Source organism: Schistocerca americana, chromosome 5 (genome assembly GCF_021461395.2).
Source record: "Schistocerca americana isolate TAMUIC-IGC-003095 chromosome 5, iqSchAmer2.1, whole genome shotgun sequence".
NCBI lineage: Eukaryota > Metazoa > Arthropoda > Insecta > Orthoptera > Acrididae > Schistocerca > Schistocerca americana.
In genome coordinates, this window is record NC_060123.1 from 592,920,595 (window position 1) to 592,942,810 (window position 22,216).

Consider the following 22,216-nt stretch of genomic DNA (forward strand, 5'->3'; position numbering starts at 1 on the left):
ATGCAACTGTCACTGTGTGCAGGGAAAGTTCAGAAGCTGAATTGTACCGCTACAGTTCTTGATTAAGTATGTAACTACAACTAATGTTTTTACTGTGTGATGAGTGCATCTCTTTACCATTGTTTGCAATTACTGCATAAAGAAATTATGATATTCATTTTAAAAATTACTGAGATACCTTAAAAATACATTTTGAAATAAATGACCAATTAACATCCCTCAATGTAAAAAAATATAATAATAATAATATCCTGCCTTAAATAATTAATTAACCAATAATTAAAATGTGAGTACAATAATTTACGTGTGGTATTGAGGTATGAGATATTACATATGTCTTAACTGAACCATATAAGAAAAGATGTCTTTTCAGAATCTGATACCTTTATTTTGATTCAGTCAAATGTAATCACTTCTCCACATGAATAAATCTAAACAAAAATTGTATATGCAATGGAATGCTGTTTTGTTTTCTTTCTCAAATTTGATTTTAACAAAAAAATCTATATATTAAGAAAGTTGTATTTATGGCTTGTGATTATGATACTACTACAGAATTTGATTCATTGTCACAGGTTGAGATGTTGGAGGTGTCACTCTCATACCCCATATACCAATAATCCCAACCAATTTGCCCATTTATTTTAAGTGACTTCAGTTTCCAATCAAGGTTTCATTTGCAATAACAGTAAACAAGGCTGAAGGTCAGACACACAAAAACATTGGAACTGATTTACAAACCACATCTACATCCATACACTGCACACCACCATGATGTGCATGGCAGAGCATATGTCCCATTGTACCAATCATCATGGTTGCCTTCCATTTCATTCATATATAGACTGTGGGAAGAATGATTGTTTGAACGCCTCTGAGTGAGCTGCAGTTATTCTAACTTTGTTCTCATGATCCCTATGTGAGTGATACGTAGGGTGTTGTAGTATGCTCCTGGAGTCATAATTTAAAGCCTTTTCTTGAAACTTTGTTACTACACTTTCTCGGGATAGTTCACTTCTACCTTCAAGAGTTTGCCACTTCAGTTTCTTCAGAATCACTGTAATACTCTCCCATGGCTCAAACAAACATGTGACCATTTGTACTGCCCTTTTCTGTATATGTACAATACCCCTACTAATTCTGTTTGGTACGAGCCACACAATCAAGCAATCCGAGTATTTTCGCATGGTCAGCTGTATGTTGCCTTTACACAAACTGGTAGTCAGAACACCAGTTCATATTCTCACCACATAGTATCCAAAAAATGAAAAATGTTGTATATTCTTTATTTTTCTAAATTTTATTGTTACAATTTTTTTGAAAAATTTTCAAAAACAATAAAAATCAAAATTATAAAGGAGTCTTTTTCATTCATATTCTACATTATTTATTATGATTTTGGGTTCCATACCTTCATCAAGAATGAGACTGCAATGAGGAGTCCAAATCTGCATCCTGACAATTTCCAGGGATACCCCAGATTAGGATGTATATCCAATTCCCATACACATTTAGCAATTGTGAAGCATTGCTGGGTTTTCTACGTGTATAAAAGAATAATGGAAGTGAAAAATCATGAGTGGCTAGTGCCTCCTGTTGGGTAGACCATTCGCCTGGTGCAAGTCTGAATCAAAATAAAGGTATCAGATTCTGAAAAGACATCTTCGGCGACTTGCATGTCGATGAGGATGAAATGATGATAAGGACAATACAACACCCAGTCCCTGAGTGGAGAAAATCTCCAAGCCTGCTGGGAATTGAACCCGGACCATTAGGCATGACATTCCATTGCACTGACCACTCGGCTACCAGGGGAAGACAAAAGAATAAAGAAAAATTCAGAATGGATTAACAATATGGATTAGGATGCATAGCTACTCACCACATAAAGGATGGCCTGAGTGGCACATTGAAGAAAGGTTGCTAAATATTAGCAACTATCAGAGTAAGGCCTTTGTCAGGTATAGACAAATCACACAAATATTCACACATGTGTAATTCACACACCCGTGGCCACTGTCATATCTGGGTGGTAATGCCCAACTGTGACTACCTTGTGTATATTATGGACATCATATACCGGGATTTATCAGGATTAAAAGTGAGATTATTGGATCAGGTCAATTCAAGGCAGAGTTAACAATCTGTTTATGATCATACATTAGCACAAGGAATCTGAGATGCAAACAAGTGCCTATTAAGGAATATTTTGTAAGGTATTTTTTAATGTTCCATGCAAGCTCTGCACAGAATGTATCGTATGGGTGCTCTCCCCCCTGATCTGTAAAGAAGCAAAAGTCATCACTGTGCTGAAACCAGAAAGACTGGAGATAACCCAAAGAACTACAGACCAATATCCCTGCTACATACCTCCTATAAATTATTCGAGAGATTATCACTGACTAGATTAACTCCATACATTGACAACAACCTTCCAACATACCAAGCCAGTTTTTGAGCAAGCAGAAATTGTTGCAATCAAGTACTGTTCCTTACAACCTACATAGAGAAAGGCTTTCAAAACAAGATGAAAACTGGACTGGTTCTCACACATCTTACATCAGCTTACAATACAGTGTGGATCGAAGGGATATTGTTCAAGCTAACTAGAATCACAAAATGCAGACAAACCTACACCCTACTCAAGAACATGTTAACAGGCAGGAAAATCAAAGTCTCACTTCATGGCATGAACAGCAAGAGTTTGGTTCTGAATAATGGTCTACCACAGGGCTCAGTACTAGCACCTGTTCTCTTCAAACTGTATGTATCTGACATGCCAGAAATCAAATCACGTAAATTTGTATACACTGATGACCTGACCATCGCATACCAAAGTGAAATTTCAATGATCTTAACAAAAGAATGAATGCAGACCTTGAAGTCCTGAACACATGTTGCTCCAAGTGCCAGCTACACCCAAACCCCAACAAAACAACCAGCACAATAATGCACCTTAACAACAGAGAAGGACATAAAGAATTACAGCTTTCTAAGAGTGGACAGCAGATCAAACATGAGAACAAGCCTAAATTCTTGTAACGTGCTTGATCTGCAAGGTCCCTGATTGCTGGTTAAGTAAAGTAAGTTTGTACTGGCATGTAAGTGTAAGAATTCCCAGGTCCCTGAAGCGGATACTGGATGTTGCGCTGGGTGGTGTAATGTAAACTGTACAGTATTTACATGAGCCAGCTGCTCATCACCTTCAGATGCTACTGACACAGTGCTGTTGTGGCTCACTGATTTATGCACTGGTTCACTAGAAAAGTACAGGTGCAAATGGGCAAGGCTATAACACCATCACAGACAAATTGTATAGGATGTTTACATCCAAAGCTATCTGACAGAGAAACAGGCCATGGTCTTCACATGCACAGTACAGGAAAAGCATAACTGCATGCTGGAGATCCAGCATTCATATGCAGGTCAGATGTTGGTGCCTGGCCTAACTGTCCTGACTTTGATTCTCCATCTGTGTCTATGTATAGCATACATTTGTCTGCAGCCAATGATGCCTTAGTACTGCAAATGCTGTTTCCATGGTTTGCTGAGTCGAAATTCCATGACTCTGTTAAGTATTACTTATATGTATTTCAACTGCTTCTTTAATGATGGTGTCTCAGTACATGGAGTGCATGAGAGGATGTTGGACACACTATAATTCATGCTGTGCCCCATGTTAAGACTCAAGATACTGTTTATCAACAGTAGATTTCTGTGGCTGAACTAATTTGGTGTGACTTGTATGTTCATGGCATCTGTGTCACATGTCTAACAAATGTAAAATTGCCCACACTGGCATGGTATTTTATATATTCCTGATCTTCTTAGACCTAGGATGTCTTTAACAGAATGCAAGATTGTTTACACTCATATCAGAAGTCAGAAGACACACTTCATTTATGTTTCTTGAATAACCTGCTGATATTAAAGAACATGCCACCAATGCTAGACAGAAAATTCGTCCTTGTGGTGATCTCTGTTTCTTCTGGCCACTCTTGAGGTTTAGTGCATGCTGTTCAAAATGTACTGCAAATCTACTTATCAAAATATTGGACAAACACAGAGTGGAAATGGTTAAGCTATGATGCCGAGCTCTCTGGATCCGAAATACGCATGACACTATAGAGAATAATCAACAATACTCTGTTGCATTTGGACGGATGATACAAGTTAGTAGCTCATAGTTAACATAGGTATACATGAGGGTTGGAACTTAAATAGTGGCAACTATTTATTCACAACCGATATAAAAGAGTTACATGTTTGCACTTGTTATTGTCCTACAAAGTAGTCACCAGTGTTGTGTAGAACCTGCTGCCAATGATGTGGAAGGCATAGTATACCATTACCAGAGCCTGTTCTGTTGATGGTGTGAATGGAGTGATCTACTGCCTGTCGAATCACTGGAACAGTTCTGAAACGAATGTCATGAAGTGGTTCCTTCATTTTCGGAATCAAATCAAAGTCACAAGGACTTAAGTCAGGGGAGTATGGTAGGTGGTACTCAATACAGATAAAACCCTTTATATGAGATTCCATACTCCACAAAGAAATCTTGAAGAAATTAACATTAAGTGTAGACATCACACAATACAAAAAGTTGAGGTTACAAAATTCCTGGGTGCTTATATAGACAGCAAATGTAATTGGTCAACACACATTCTTCATCTTTACAAAACACTTAGCTCAGCAATATTTGCATTACGGGTTATTGCTTCAGTGGCTGATGTAGATACCATTAAGGCTTCTTACTTCGGCTATTTTCATTCATTAATGTCATATGCTATTATATTCTGGGGGAACCAACCTCTCGCAAAGAAAATTTTCACTGCACAAATCCCGAGGGGATGGGGTGGCAGCAGGAAGGGCATCCGGTCACCCCTTAAAATTAACCTTGCCAAATCCGATTCTAGCCATGCTGACCCTGTGAAACCATGGGACAAGGCACCAACGACAGAAGAAGAAGAAGAAGAAGAAGAAGTCAGCTTCTGTGGATGCCCATGGTGGGATGGAGCTGTGTATCGTTTACAAGTATCTTGTAGGCTTTTGTATCTCTGATGAATTTATGAACATATCACTGATACTTACGGCATCTGCAGTCTTCACCCTTGTAGCAACTTGAGAAAATGTTTCAAGACCTCGCAGGATACCCCACACTGAAGCAGAACTTAAAACTATTGCATCTGGGAGGTCTGGACTGTTAATTCTCAGTTCATCTGGAAGAGAAAGTTTGTGTCATACACAGAAAATAAACAGGTTAGTAATATTAAATTTTAGTTTTTAATCAATATTTTCCAATTAACTCTTACACAAATAGCAAGAATGTCAGTTTCTTTTATTTAATGAAACAAGCAGGTTCACTAAACGTTAACATATAGCATCGTATACAAAAACCATAGCTGAACCTGTGCCTTCATAATATAATTTGGGGTGGGGGGGGGGGGCAGCGGGGGGGGGGGGGGGGGGGGGGTGAGGAAACATGTTTTATCTTAATAGCCTCAACCTATCTTCTTGTTGCATGTAACTATGAAGCCTGGCATGAGAGCCCTCACTGGGAATACTCATACTGCATTATCAGATTTCAGCCATCCTTCCTGTTAACTTTAACACATTTTTCAGACAGTTTTATGAAATCTTTTGCCACCAACCATGTAAGTTTTAAATCACTGTATTTGTCTCTTCAAGACTCTGAATACCTTTACAGAGTACACATTTTCAATAAAAATATTTGCATTAATATATCAGATTGTACAAGAATTATGAGAGTTAGGCATGTAACAAAATTATGTTCCTCACTTTATACTCCCTGCCCGCCACATATCTTGTTTTGATATCTTGAGCTGTTCAGTAACTGAGAAAAGACTTTTGCATTTTACATGTCTCACATCATGTATAAAAGTAATTTACATCTACATGACTACTCTAAAATTTCCATTTAAGTGCTTTGCAGATGGTACAACAAATCTTTTCCTGACTATTTCTTGACTGTTCCACTCTCAAATAGTACCTGACAGAAACGAACACCAAGATCTTTCTAGGAGATTTGATTTCTATAATTTTATTACTGTGGTCATTTCTGTCTGTGTAGATGGGTGGAAACAAAATATTTTTCATATTTGGAGGAGAAAGTTTGTGATTGAAATTTTGTGAAAATATCTTGCTGCAATGAAATATGTCTTCATTTAAATGACTGCCAACCCAGCTTATGGATCACATCCATGACACTCTCTCCTCTGTTTAATGATGATACAAAATAAGCATCCCTTCTTTGAATATTTTTGATGTCCTCTGTGAAGCCTATCCAGTAAGGGAATCATACTATGCAGAAGTCTCCAGAAGCGGATGGACAAGTGTAGCATATGCAGTCTCCAAGGCACATTTGTTGCACATCACAAGAGTTCCATTAATACAAATCACAGTCTTTGGTTCACATTCTCCATAATATTTTATGTGATTATTTCAATTAAAGTTGTTCATAACTATAATCCCTAATTATTTAGTTCAGTCAAAAACCTTCATATTTTATGGATTTTCTTTTTGTTTCATGTGGAAGACCTAACACATTTTACTGTTTGCAACTTGCACAATACATAATCTGCAATCTAAAAGAGCTGCACAGACTTTCTCCTAAATTGTTATATAGTTTAGGAAGAGCAGAGGGGCCATAAAACTTCCTTGGAGAACAACAGATATCACTTCGGTTTCATTTGAATACCTCCAGTCAATTACTACCAACTGAGACAGGAAATCACGAATGCCATCACACAACTCAGATGATACTCAATAGGCATTCAACATGATTAGAAACAGCTTGTCAGGAACAGTGTCAAAAGCTTTCTGGAAACATAGAACTATGGAATCAACTTAAGACCCCTTGTCGATAGTATTAACTACTTCATGTGAATAAAGAGTCAATAGTGTTTCAAAGAACATTTCTTAAAACAGTGATTGTTATGCATCACTAAATTGTTTTCTTTGAGGTATGTTATTATGTGGATTATTCTGTTTCAGTTTCTGTGTATTGGTGTGACATGTGGAACTATACAGTCTTTAGATACAGATATTTTGTTAATGGAGCAGCTGTGTATGATTGCTAAAATTTGAGCCATTTCTCAGTATGCTCTGAAAGGAACATAACTCATGTACAATCTTCATTGAAAGACTTGCCTTTATTAAATGATTTGAATTGGTTCGTTACCCCTGTTTCTTATTTGAATCCTGAATTATTTACTGAATCTTCTCTGGCAAAGGAGTTTTGGAAAAACATATTTAATAACTCTGCTTTAGTGGTGCTGTTATCAGGAACTTTATCTTAGCTATCATGCAATGAACGTATTGGTCACCACTACCGTACTTTACATACGATCAGAATCCCTTCAGATTTTCAGCCAGATTTCAAGAGAGAGTTTTGTGGTCAAAACAGTGGGAAGCATCAGTTTTGGATTAAGATGCAAAGTGTATTTTATCAAATAATGGAAAAATCCAGGAAGGAATAAGTACATTATTATGAAAAGGATAGATTGCTACTCACGATTTAGTGGAGATGCTGAGTCACAGACAGACATAACAAAAAGACTGTCAAACAACTAAGCTTTTGGCCAAAAAGGACTTCTTCCAAATCACACACACACACACACACACACACACACACACACACACAGAGGCCAGAGATAGGGGCCACATGTCTGAAATGCATTTGTGTGTGTATGTGTGTGTGTGTGTGTGTGTGTGTGTGTGTGTGTGTGTGTGTGTGTGTTTCATCTCTGCTACATGACAATAAAGTGTATTTTATTTGTTCTTTGGTTTACAGACACAGCTTATCACTGTTATGCTTACTTTTTATTTTTATGTTTGAAGGTTCCTTGTTTACTCATGTTTTTGTGAAGTCTTATTTACTTAACTTGTAAAATAAAACAGTTATGTCAAATATCACTGACTTGTTCAATCAGCATTATCAAATAATGGAATGCAACTACAAAGTGGTGACCCCTGGGATACTGAAGAGTGCAGAGACCCCAGAAAATGTGTAAAGCAGAACAGTGATAATGATTCGACAGTCACACCTGTAAGAAGATCTGCAAAAGGCAAATAAATGACCTTCAAGCTCAAATCAGAACACAAAAAACATATAATTATCCTTGCAAATGGCAAGACAGATTGATAACATGACAGTTTACTTAACGTGTCTAACACACTCACACATGAATGAAAGTGCAGATTCCTCAGTTTCTGCCAGAAAATTGAGAGCTGTGGTTCACAATGCTGTAACTGACATTTATGCAAAACAATGACACCAGTGGCTGCATGTGGTTTGCCATAGCAGTCAACAGTTTGGATGCCTGGACAGTGCCAATGATCTTTGAAATTGTATTGAAGCCACCCTCAGAGCAACAATATCTCCATGTTAGGGAAATGATAGTCTGCTGAATGTGCAAATCATTAGAACAATTCTAGTAACAGATATTAAAGGGTGAGCATATCAGGGACAGAATGCCATCAAGGATTTGGCATCACCTGAGGAGCATCAATGGAGAAGAGGGAATATCTAATACAGTGCTATGTCATGTATGGTTGAGGCAGTTATCACTACAAGTAAAAAGAGCTGTGGCACCATGCAAGAGATGCAACATGAACTCTGTACTTGCAGTAGTGGACAAAGTGTATGCAATGATAGAGCAAGCAAGCTGTTCAGTAGTGATGCAGGTAGCTAAGGACAACAGCTCAGAGGCAGCTGCTGTACAAGACAACAGCAAGTCAAGCAATTATTTAGGGACCTGGTTTATTTCAAAGGACCTAGTCAAGTCTTTACAAGTTTTCTCCCGGAGTAACTTTGGCTGTGCCTACATAACCCAAGTTGCCTGCTTTTCAGAGCCAAGGCAGTTCTGGTCCTGTGCTCCATGACTAGCCACCAGCAGAACCTTACATGAGCCCCACCTCCCCCATTCTCCACTTCTTTGGTTTGTTTGATCTCCCAGACTGATCTCCACCTGGTAGCTTCCTGCTATAGCCCTATGCGTTCTTTGTGCTATTCCTTATTTGATCAAATTTCCTGATCTCATTTAACACCAGCCCTGAACACCCAGTCCCAGGCTGTAGGCCTTCAGATGCCAAATGGTCAAAAAGTGATTAGCATTTGCAGCTGTTCAATTCACTTGAATGTTGCTTCACCTACTTGACCGTAAAATGAAACAATGAAAACTCCAGGTAGGAATACTAAAAATGTAGGAAAAGGTAGATTGCTACTTACTGTATAGATAACACACTAAGTTGCAGATGGGAACAACTAAAAGACACTTACACATAAGCTTTTGGGCTGACCGTTCATCATAAAAAGAGAAGCACACACGATGTACTCACACAAGCAAGCTTGCCTCAGCACACACAAGACCGCCAACTCCGTCAGCTTGGACCAGGATGCAACTATCACGTGGGATGGAAGTAGCAGCCTGGAGGGGGTGGGCAAGGTGAAGAGGAAGGGATAGCAGAGTATGGGTGGTAGAAGAAAGGAGCACTGTCTGGCAATGCGTGCATGGACTAGAACACCAGCACACTCTGCATCAGGACGTTGTTGGTAGGAAGATGGGGTAGGAAGATGGGATAAAATGAAGTGTAAAGGAGAGGAGTAGGGAAATATGGGTGGATACATTGACAGGAGAGTGGAAAACAATGAGGGTGGAAGGTGAGCAGGTGATAGGACAGAGGAGGTGGAAACTGTTGGGTGAAGGATGTGGGGTCAGCATGTTACCGTAAGTTGAGGTTGCAACAATTATGGGAGCAGAGAATGGGTTGTAAGGACAGTTTGGAAGACCTGGTGGAGGAAGGGAGCATCCATATGGCTCACTTAGTGCGGCAGCCATTGAAATCAATCATGTTATGTTCAGCTGTATGTCTTGTCACGTGGTGGTCTACTCTGCTCTTGGCCACAGTTTGGCAGTGGCCACTCATCCTGGTGGACAGCTGATTGGTAGTCATATCAATACAAAAAGCTGTGCAATGATTGCAGCAGAGTTGGTGCATGACATGAGTGCTTTTACAGGTGGTCTGGCCCTGATGGAGTAGGATAAACCTGTGATAGGACTAGAATAGGAAATGCTGGGTTCCTTTGTGGCTGATTCTTGGGGGAGGGGGAAGGATTGGGTTTGTAAGGGGAAATGGCATGGGAGATCTGTTGGCCGACTAGGTCAGGGGGTAGGGGCTGTGTGGGAAGGCCTTGGTGAGACCCTCAGCATACTGGGCAAGGGAGTTCTTCTCACTGCAGATATGCCATTGCTGAGTGGCCAGTCTGTATGGAAGGGATCTTTTGGTGTGAAAGGGTTTATGCAGACTACCCTGTGGCAAAACTTGCAGCTGAACAAAAGATGATTGGTTTCAATGGCTTCCTCACTACCCAAGCCATCTGGAACTTCCCTCCATCACCAGCTTTTCTGAAATGCACTGATGGGAGTTATCCTTACAACATATTCTCTGCTCCTGTAGTTATTCTGGCCTCAACCTGTGGTAACATACTATCTCCACACCCTCCACTCAACAGTTTCCACTCTCTCTGTCCAGTCACCTCCTCCCCACTGTCGTCCCTCTTTGTTTGCCACTCTCTGTCAACACAACAACTTTTCTTTCTCCACTCCTTTCCTTTTTTGCACCATTTTTCTCCATGTCCCTGCCCCACAACCCACTGATGCTGTGCCTGTTAGCATTCTAGTCCCTGCACACTCTGCCAGATTGCTGGCTGGTGTGGCCGAGTGCTTCTAGGCGCTTCAGTCTGGAAGCATGCGACCGCTACAGTTGCAGGTTCGAATCCTGCCTCCTTAGGTTGGTTAGGTTTAAGTAGTTCTAAGTTCTAGGGGACTGATGACCTCAGATGTTAAGTCCCATAGTGCTCAGAACCATCTGAACCATCTGCCAGACTGTGCTCCTCTCTTCACCAGACTTTCACTGCTATCTTCCCTTTTCCTTTCTGTTTTCCGGCCACTCCAGATTGCTGCTTCCATCCCATGTGTTGCATTCTGGTCCAAGTTGCTGGAGTTGGCAGTTGTGAGGTAAGGCGTCATTACATGTGTGAATGAATGGTGCATATTTCCCTTTTTCTGATGAAGGCTGAGGCCTAAAGGGTATGTGTAAGTGTCTTTTAATTATTCCTGTCTGTAACTTAGCATGTTATCTTTATGGTAAGTAGCAATCTATCTTTTCCTACAGTGTTGATTGTAAAATAAGAGGATTTGACTTTCTCTGCTTTCTCTTTTTTTTTTTTTTTTTGCATTCTTCTTCTCACTTTGTAGCCTCTCTCTGTCCATGCTTTTTTTAGTAAGTGGCAGTACAATGTATTAAGTGATATAATGTGGGATACTTGTTGTTGTTGTGGTGGTCTTCAGTCCTGAGACTGGTTTGATGCAGCTCTCCATGCTACTCTATCCTGTGCAAGCCTCTTCATCTCCCAGTACCTACTGCAACCTACATCCTTCTGGATCTGCATAGTGTATTCATCTCTTGGTCTCCCTCTACAATTTTTACCCTCCACGCTGTCCTCCAATACTAAATTGGTGATCCCTTGATGCCTCAGAACATGTCCTACCAACCGATCCCTTCTTCTGGTCAAGTTGTGCCACAAACTTCTCTTCTTCCCAATCCTATTCAATACTTCCTCATTAGTTATGTGGTCTACCCATCTATTCTTCAGCATTCTTCTGTAGCACCACATTTCGAAAGCTTCTATTCTCTTCTTGTCTAAACTATTTATCGTCCATGTTTCACTTCCATACATGGCTACACTCCATACAAATACTTTCAGAAATGACTTCCTGACACTTAAATCTATACTCGATGTTAACAAATTTCTCTTCTTCAGAAACGCTTTCCTTGCCATTGCCAGTCTACATTTAATATCCTCTCTACTTTGACCATCATCAGTTATTTTGCTCCCCAAATAGCAAAACTCCTTTACTACTTTAAGTGTCTCATTTCCTAATCTAATTCCGTCAGCATCACCTGACTTAATTCGACTACATTCCATTATCCTCGTTTTGCTTTTGTTGATGTTCATCTTATATCCTCCTTTCAAGACACTGTCCATTCCATTCAACTGCTCTTCCAAGTCCTTTGCTGTCTCTGACAGAATTACAATGTCATCGGCGAATCTCAAAGTTTTTATTTCTTCTCCATGGATTTTAATACCTACTCCGAATTTTTCTTTTGTTTCCTTTACTGCTTGCTCAATATACAGATTGAATAACATCGGGGAGAGACTACAACCCTGTCTTACTCCCTTCCCAACCACTGCTTCCCTTTCATGTCCCTCGACTCATAACTGCCATCTGGTTTCTGTACAAATTGTAAATAGCCTGCCGCTCTCTGTATTTTGCCCCTGCCACCTTTAGAGTTTGAAAGAGAGTATTCCAGTCAACATTGTCAAAAGCTTTCTCTAAGTCTACAAATACTAGAAACGTAGGTTTGCCTTTCCTTAATCTTTCTTCTAAGATAAGTCGTAAGGTCAGTATTGCCTCACGTGTTCCAGTATTTCTACGGAATCCAAACTGATCTTCCCCGAGGTTGGCTTCTACTAGTTTTTCCATTTGTCTGTAAAGAATTCGTGTTAGTATTTTGCAGCTGTGGCTTATTAAACTGATTGTTCGGTAATTTTCACATCTGTCAACACCTGCTTTCTTTGGGATTGGAATTATTATATTCTTCTTGAAGTCTGAGGGTATTTCGCCTGTTTCATACATCTTGCTCACCATATGGTAGAGTTTTGTCTGGACTGGCTCTCCCAAGGCTGTCAGTAGTTCCAATGGAATGTTGTCTACTCCCGGGGCCTTGTTTCGACTCATGTCTTTCAGAGCTCTGTCAAACTCTTCACGCAGTATTGTATCTCCCATTTGATCTTCATCTACATCCTTTTCCATTTCCATAATATTGTCCTCAAGTACATCGCCCTTGTATAGACCCTCTATATACTCCTTCCACCTTTCTGCTTTACCTTCTTTGCTTAGAACTGGGTTTCCATCTGAGCTCTTGATATTCATACAAGTCGTTCTCTTATCTCCAAAGGTCTCTTTAATTTTCCTGTAGGCAGTATCTATCTTACCCCTAGTGAGATAAGTCTCTACATCCTTACATTTGTCCGCTAGCCATCCCTGCTTAGCCATTTTGCACTTCCTGTCGATCTCATTTTTGAGACGTTTGTATTCCTTTTTGCCTGCTTCATTTACTGCATTTTTGCATTTTCTCCTTTCATCAATTAAATTCAATATTTCTTCTGTTACCCAAGGATTTCTACTAGTCCTCGTCTTTTTACCTACTTGATCCTCTGCTGCCTTCACTACTTCATCCCTCAAAGCTACCCATTCTTCTTCTACTGTATTTCTTTCCCCCATTCCTGTCAATTGTTCCCTTATGCTCTCCCTGAAACTCTGTACAACCTCTGGTTCTTTCAGTTTATCCAGGTCCCATCTCCTTAAATTCCCACCTTTTTGCAGTTTCTTCAGTTTTAATCTACAGGTCATAACCAATAGATTGTGGTCAGAGTCCACATCTGCCCCTGGAAATGTCTTACAATTTAAAACCTGGTTCCTAAATCTCTGTCTTACCATTATATAATCTATCTGATACCTTTTAGTATCTCCAGGGTTCTTCCATATATACAACCTTCTTTCATGGTTCTTAAACCAAGTGTTAGCTATGATTATGTTGTGCTCTGTGCAAAATTCTACCAGGCGGCTTCCTCTTTCATTTCTTAGCCCTAATCCATATTCACCTACTACGTTTCCTTCTCTCCCTTTTCCTACACTCGAATTCCAGTCACCCATGACTATTAAATTTTCGTCTCCCTTCACTATCTGAATAATTTTTTTTATTTCATCATACATTTCTTCAATTTCTTCATCATCTGCAGAGCTAGTTGGCATATAAACTTGTACTACTGTAGTAGGTGTGGGCTTCGTATCTAACTTGGCCACAGTAATGCGTTCACTATGCTGTTTGTAGTAGCTTACCCGCATTCCTATTTTCCTATTCATTATTAAACCTACTCCTGCATTACCCCTATTTGATTTTGTGTTTATAACCCTGTAGTCACCTGACCAGAAGTCTTGTTCCTCCTGCCACCGAACTTCACTGATTCCCACTATATCTAACTTTAACCTATCCATTTCCCTTTTTAAATTTTCTAACCTACCTGCCCGATTAAGGGATCTGACATTCCACGCTCCGATCCGTAGAACGCCAGTTTTCTTTCTCCTGATAACGACATCCTCTTGAGTAGTCCCCGCCTGGATACTTAACGGTCTGTAATATGATCTATGATGTACAATGAGAAGAGATTAATTGCACCACTGCATTAGAGTACACCATTTTATGTCAGTCAAGTAATAAAACCAATTATTTTGGGTTACTTTACTTTCAGCTATTATCCCCCTACAGACAGTGAAGTTATGTTGAATAGTTATGTATTATGATAGCCAGGAGAGAAAGTGGTGACACAGAGCAGTATAATTAATGAAGATACCTTTCCATTATTGTGAAGATGGCCAAGTGGTGTTAAATAGTCTATTTTATGCTGCCACTCTTAGAGATCAGAGTAGAACTACAACTATGTTTCACTTTACCATGCATTGAGTTTGCAGTTGAGGCAGCAATGTGATTTTAGAGTTATTTAAGCTGGAGCCCCTGTCACCTGTGAACACTTGCTATAAGCAGAGACTGAAGAATGCAAATATGTGGTCACCTAAGCCAGCCAGGTGCAGACACACTACCACTACTCTTTCCCTTCTTCATTTCTTCATCTTGTCTGCCATAATAAGTCCAGTTTTCATGTGAGGGACCAATACATAAGTATGATATTGCAGGCTTATAAGCTCATTTGTTGTCTAGGTGTTTAAAGAATTTAATTTTGGGGAAACTAATCCATTTTCTTTTGAGAGAGCTTTTGTTTACTGTAGGTGTTTTAAGTCTTTGCTTTTCTCTAACTAAGAATTTATGTGAGGCAATGTACTCGTTTGGTTGACTAGCACATTTTGCATAGGTTTTATATGGTCATGGACATTGAGGATCTTTGGAGAAAGAGTCCAGATTTATTTTTTACGAAACTGCACACAAGTGTGAAAGTGCAGTAATTGAGGTGTTAAAAGATACCACAACACATTTATAATGCAGGTGAATGGTAAGAACCTGTATGACAAAGTGCACTTTTATTATTTTAAGCAGTGTACATTATTCAGTTTTGTTTTAGAATTTTGATGTTGTGCTGTATTTTCCTTGGAGACGCTAGGTCATGGAAGTCCTACCATTGTTGATAAGGATTTCGTTATGTCTATTCCGGGATTTCTTTTGAAATAATACATTCTGTTTAACTTGCTACTTAAGTTTTTCTACAGTACTATACTTTACAGTCTGCTTTGTTAAGCATTTCATTTGTTTTCAATTCTAGGACGTGCAGCCCCTCTCTGTAGTGTCTATTCTGTTTGTATTATACGTATTGCTCAATGGACCATTATACTTCAAGTTTTCACCTAATTTTTTTAAACTAATGTTCCACTGCTCTGCATATGGACAAAGTCAACAGCCAGTTTAGAAGTGTTAGTTTTGTTATTTTCTTTCAAGGCACCACTCACAAGGATTGCACATTTTTAATTATTATGTCTCCTGAGCTGACTATTTCCTTTCAGTCCCTCTTCATAACCTGTGTCCCATGAACTTAATATGCACTCTTTTCTTACCTACTTGTTATTCATGGTATCTGAAGTCTGAATAGCAGTATTTCTTATTGCACAGCAGTATCAAAATCTGGTACCCTTCCATATCAAAATTTTCACCATCTTGAAGTGACTCTGTTGTGGGTTTTTATGTAGCCAACAAATCCCTAAAATAGATGGCCAACATTTTTTAACTCTCCCTCCCTGCCTCTTGCAACACTGCTGCATTTCCCCTGATCTTCTGCATTACTGCACTTCATTCCATCCTCCCCCCCCCCCCCTTCCGCTTCCCTTCACACCTTCAGTAACAGCCCACCATTCGTCTTCCTCTACCTGTCTTCCTCTCTTCCTATACACCCCCCCCCCCCCCCCCCCCCGCCCCCTTCCACGCCCATAACAAACAGTGACTCTTCTGTCTTGCAGTTTTCTGTTACTCTGAATGGGGATGGGCTATGTAATATAATTAAAGATTTTGTACTTCTTTATTTTAACATGAATCAAGTTACACTGTTGTATTTTAACATGGGCTGATACAGCTAACATTTGGGTTATGTGTTTTATGATACATCATCCCTTTGACTTGCTAATTGAATTCTGCACTGTATTCAAATTGTGTTAGCATTCTGTAGCCTGTGGAACTTTGTGCAACTACTAGCTGTAACTAATAGATGGAGGTTGTAGCAAGATTTTACGTGTGTTATTACTCTTTCTCAAATATACTTAATGCTGTTCTAATCCAAGTCAGGTATTAATGTTTTGCTCTGATTTATTATGTTTGTCACCCATATACATTGATTATCATGTAATTAAATACTGTGTTATGTTGACAATGAATTTTATATTTTTGGGAATTGGTTCCACTACGTAGCAATTAGATTAGTATTTGCCAGACAAGATAAACAATTAACCATGTCTAGGGGCACCTGTAAACCATTAAAAAATCAGTGCTGATTCAATCCAACCAGTACCTACTCTCATATTAGCAGATGTACTGCATAAGCAGTAGTTGGCACTGAAAGTCAGTAAGCAGACCTGCACCAAGAAGATGAAGACAGATATCCATCACTTCAGAAGAAGGAAACAGACAGTTAGCAAGTGAAGAAACACAATCTGGTATGTTGGTAGCACCTGTGTTTTGGTTATTGGACTACCAGATACACATCCTCATGTGTGTACCCATATGGCTTCAGTGACCTGTAGAACATGCAGCAAGCCACAAAATTCCACCAATTTACAAGTAAATGCACAGTGTTCAATATTAATCTACTGATTAATGACACTGATCATACATGCAGAGAACTGATCATCCTTGCTCATGTTATCACACTGGTTATATGTAGGGGCCAAAAAAGCAAGCCATTGCTGTCTGATCGACTCATGTTCTGAAGTAAGTAAGCTACCAGTTCGCCAGGATGAGAATGGATCTTTAGCCATGTCTACCTATTCTATGGTAGGCAACCATTTGTCTATAACAATATATGATGCATGTGAGGTGGAAGTTAAACTGGGTTTCAGCAGGAAGTTCATGCTCACAAATGAGGTAAAACTGATATTAGGGGTGGAATTTGTTAGTCAACAAAGGCTGGAGATTAAACTCAGTACAGTGCAGATTACAATTGATGGTGGAGACATTACTAGTACTATAGGCAATGGTGCTACAAATACAATCTCCTCACCATGCACCTCAATTCTGAAAGATGCTAGAGAAAATTTTTATTGCCAAATAGATGATGAATACCGTGGTGCACCATATCAAAATGGCAACTGGCCAAACAGACTCGCAACAGTGAAGGAGATTAGCACTCAACTGTTTTGCTGCAGTGAAAGTAGAGTTTGAAGAGATGTTGCAATCTGGTATTACGTGCAGATCAGGCAGCCTGTGCACATCACCACTGTATTTGATAAAGAGGAAGGTAGTGCCTGATGCCCTGTGGAAATTGCCACACATTAAATGCATGTACCATCCCGAATCACTATTTAGTCCCTAACATAAGACATTTGACAAATATGTTAACCAGAACTACAGCCATGAGGATGGTTGATTGTAAGAAGGCTTACAGTTGGGTACTGGTAGCAGAAGAGTACATTCCCAAGATTGCACTAATAATACTATTTTTCCTTTTGAATACCTTAATATGCCATTCGGTGTAAAAAATGTTGCCAAGATGTGGCTGCACTTTATAGATGAGGAGTTAAGGGAGCTGAATTTCTCTGTTTAAATTATCTTGATGATGTCATAGCATTTTACCAAATGGCATCATTGCATAAGGAGCAGAGCAGTGTCCAGTTGGATAAGCAGACATGGAGCATAATTTATTCTGTGCCAGAGCTGGTAACATACAATTTCAGCAGCTGGTGTTTGTCCATTAAAGAAGAAAACTGCAGTGAGCAGTTAAGAAGACATCTGGAAACTGAACTTCTATCGACAACACGTATTGAAAGTGACAAAGATTCTGACACTGCTGACAGCAGCACTGTCAGGCAGTTACACAACAGGCTGATGTCACCTGCAATGTACACCAGGGATGCAGCACACCTTCAAAAGTGTACAAGCAAACTTACAGACAATGTCACACTGTCCCACCCACTCCGTGATGCGCCATTGTCTATAGCAGTAGATGCTAACCAGTGCACTATAGACACAAGTCTCCACCATTGTGTCAGATGGATTTGGAAGCCCTTGGATTTTTTGCCCTATAAGCTCACAAAGGCTCAAACCAAGTAGAGTGCATATGACCAACAGCTGTTAGTTGTATATGAAGCTGTGCAGCACTTCCACACACATGTCAAGGGTAGATGATTCATAATTTATACGGACCACAAACCAACCATGTCACTTTTAGAAAGATCAAGGATAGCTATTATCCAGCACAGGTTTGCCAGCTAGAATTTATCAGACAGTTTAAAACAGACATAAGTCACATAAAAGGGGCAGGAAACATCATTTACATAACTGTGTATAATAAAACATTTAAAACGAGTTTTGGTGACTCACTGAATAGTATTATTGAATAATGAAACATAACTACAAAACTATTATTAGCACGTCACACTGAAACCTGCAGAAAGTTTTAAGCCTTTGCCAGTTAAGGCATGGTTTGACCCATTATACACCTCCAATGGATCTATTTCATACCAGGATCTATATAACATGATGTGTCAACAAATGAAAGAGTGAATGCATGAATAAAATTATTCAGGATATGAAAATGTGAAATATGGCGTCCCTCAAGGATCAGTATTAGGACCCATTCTGTTTCTCCTCTATGTCAATGATCTTATGTACAACAAGTATTGCCAAACTACCCTCCAATTTACAGACAATACAAGCTTCCTTATTATTGGTAAAACAGAAGAAAAACTAAAAGACTCCGCTATCCAAACAATGACAGTGTAGAACAGTGGTCCAGCTACAACAAGCTAATTATAAACAAAGAAAAGAAAGTAGCACTGAACTTCTATAATGTAAAAGGAAGACAACATCCAAACATAGAAATAGAACTTAGGGACAGAGTTCTTGAAAGTGTTGACAGCACTAAATTTCTGGGACTCTGGCTCCAGAACAACACAAAATGGGAGGTACACATTGAATATTTGCAAAGAAAACTAAGCAAATCCTGTTACATGATACGGATCTTAAAAACTTGTTGCAGCAAAGCCAGCCTGTTAAATGTATACTACTCCTATGTGCATTCTGTAATTAAATATGGCATAATCTTCTGGGGCAATACAACAAAAAATATTAAACTTTTCAGGATGCAAAAGAGAATACTAAGAACTATTGAAGGGGTAAACAATACGAAATCATGCATACCCATATTCGAAAAACTGTCAGTTCTTCCTCTTCCTTGCATTTTTATCTACGAAACATCAGTTTTCATCAAACAATATATCAATAGACACCCAGATATCTTATTAAAAATGAAGATATACATGCACACAATACAAGGCAAAAATCTGACCTTCATATGAAACAGGTGAGAACATCATTGTGCCAAAAAGGCACACTACATACTAGGATAAAGATTTTCAATAATCTACCTAAACATATTAAATCAATAGGTAAACTCTGTAGTTTCAAGGCTGAAGTAAAGGCATATTTAATTGATCATTGTTTTTACAGTCTGACAGAATATATAAAAGCCAAACAACAAAATTAAAGATGCATTATTAATACTCTACTTTGTATGTTGCCTGTAATATTTGTTGTATTTATGAATCTTTGCTATATTACTTCAATATCTAGTCCATAGGATTGCAATACAAACTGTATTTTATCTTGTAAATAGCTAACCATGTCCAATATCCTTGTATATATTCTATACATATAGGATTTGAAGGACTAAATAAATAAATAAATAAATAAATAAATAAATAAATAAATAATGACTAAACTAAGTAAAAAAGTGTTATAAACTGATAGCAAGACATTAGCAATTTTGCTTCTACAATTATCTGTTTATGAAACGATTTAATCAAAATTGTCACATACCTTCAATGTTACATGTATTATATGTTAGATAAGAGGCAATTACTTCAATATCTAGTCCATAGGGTTGCAATACAAACTGCATTTTATCTTGTAAATACCTAACCATGTTCAATATCCTTGTATATATTCTATACATATAGGATTTGAAGGACTAAATAAATAAATAAATAATGACTAAACTAAGTGAAAAAGTGTTATAAACTGATAGCAAGACATTAGCAATTTTGCTTCCACAATTATCTATTAATGAAACGATTTAATCAAAATTGTCACATACCTTCAATGTTACATGTATTATATGTTAGGTAAGAGGCAATTACGGGCTCAAAAAATTGTAAATAGTAACCTGCTCCTATTGTTTGAACAGAGATAAAATGCATATAATTACACACAAGGAAGAAGGAGAGTAATGCTGCCATAAAACGTATGAGTAACATTGAGGAATTCAGTTTTGTTATACTTGCTCCCATTAATGTGACACAGTTGCTAACTTTATAAAGCATGACTGTCAGGAAGTAACAGTCATTTTGTTGTTCTTATCTGTGACTCGGCATCTTTGCTATATGGTGAGTAGCAACTATCCTTTTCGTAATATTGTTACATTTAATCCTTGATTTTCCATTGTTCAACAAAAAAAATGTGTGTGTTAGTGTGTGTACTTAAACTGAAAAACAGAGGTAGTCTGGAAGCTTTGCTATTATGTGTGTCTACCACCCCACCTGTTAATCAACCTCAGATGGATGTGTTTGTTTCTTGCATCACATCAGTGTTTGAAAGTTCAGGTTTAATTCTCTGTTGATCTCTACAAATAAATGTCAAAATCATCTAAAGATAGGTGAGCTGACCAGTACTGATGTATAAGAAACCCATAATGCACTCAGTGCAGACTGTGCACTCACAGGACTCATTCATTCCAAAGAACGGTCGATCGCCACACTCGCCATCGAGGTGGACCTGCATCACAGTCATCTGAATGGAGGCCTCACTAGCATCACGTGGGCCCTCGGTTGATGCATCTTCCCTGATGATTGCTTCATAGCGTGACAGGGCTTCTGACAGTATGGCACACTCTGGCCCTAGTGTCTGCAGACAGAAAGTACCAAATGTCGCACTGTAGCAGTTTTTCCACCACCTTACATTGTCAAACATAATGAAATTTGTATTATATATATCACATTTTTCTTTGCTATTAAGTTAGAAATTTTTACAGGAGTGCAAGAAGAAACCTGCTACGGCATCTACGAGTGGAGGAAGGAAACTGTAGGGGAGCAGACAACATATTAGAGACAATGATGGGGGAAGTGATTTCACAGAGATACAAATGCAAGATAGGACTAGGTGGAGGACAAGATGAAATTTATTTTCATTTTTTATTTATTTTACTATAAATTAGGTTGTTACAGTGAGCAAGGGAAGTGCTAGGAAATGGAACACGTCAACCTTTACCAAGTAATTTTCTACAAGTAATTAAATTAGTAGTATATTTAAAATGGTGTAATTACAGTGATTCTACCACAACATACAATGACAAAATCTTTCTCTTATTAATATAGATATCTTATAACTGAATATCAGAACTTGTAATACAGTTCAACATTTGCACTACTATGACACTTCTGTAATAAATGGACACTCTAGTTTTAAGTAATTTACAACAGATTTCACTAAATGAGTAAAGAAAATTCTAGAGGATATTACTTCAATCAGCTCCTCTGTTATAAAGTTACACTGTGCAACTGTTTCTGATGTCCATTGCGAAAGCATTGAAGATTTGTGCGCTTCAGTAATATACTCCTTTAGGCTAAAGACTGGTTTTGACCTTGTGTTATTTTCATGGTACTGTACTGCCCTCTTGTAGGTAGAGTAATAAAGCACACATGAGAAAAAATGTCAGTGTGACTATCTTTAATTTTCAAAAGGGATTCCTGCATGGATGGCTTTCACTCATAATTTATTGAGAAACAAGGCTTTATTTGACCAGCAACTGATTTGTCCACCCCACTCCCACTCCCTCCACAAAAAATTATGCAGTAAGACA

At 38.6% G+C, this 22,216-nt stretch overlaps 1 protein-coding gene across 1 annotated transcript in view; it reads right to left on the minus strand.

The window, feature by feature from the left end:
• Nucleotides 1–22,216, minus strand: part of LOC124615852 (beta-hexosaminidase subunit beta-like) — a 171,253-nt gene that overhangs the window by 72,320 nt on the left and 76,717 nt on the right. Inside the window, exons 2-3 of the mRNA XM_047144008.1 lie at nt 21,078–21,261; nt 5,092–5,219 (exon numbers count right to left, since the gene is read on the minus strand). Coding sequence (XP_046999964.1) covers nt 5,092–5,219; nt 21,078–21,261 — 312 coding nt within the window. The remainder of the gene's footprint in view (nt 1–5,091; nt 5,220–21,077; nt 21,262–22,216) is intronic.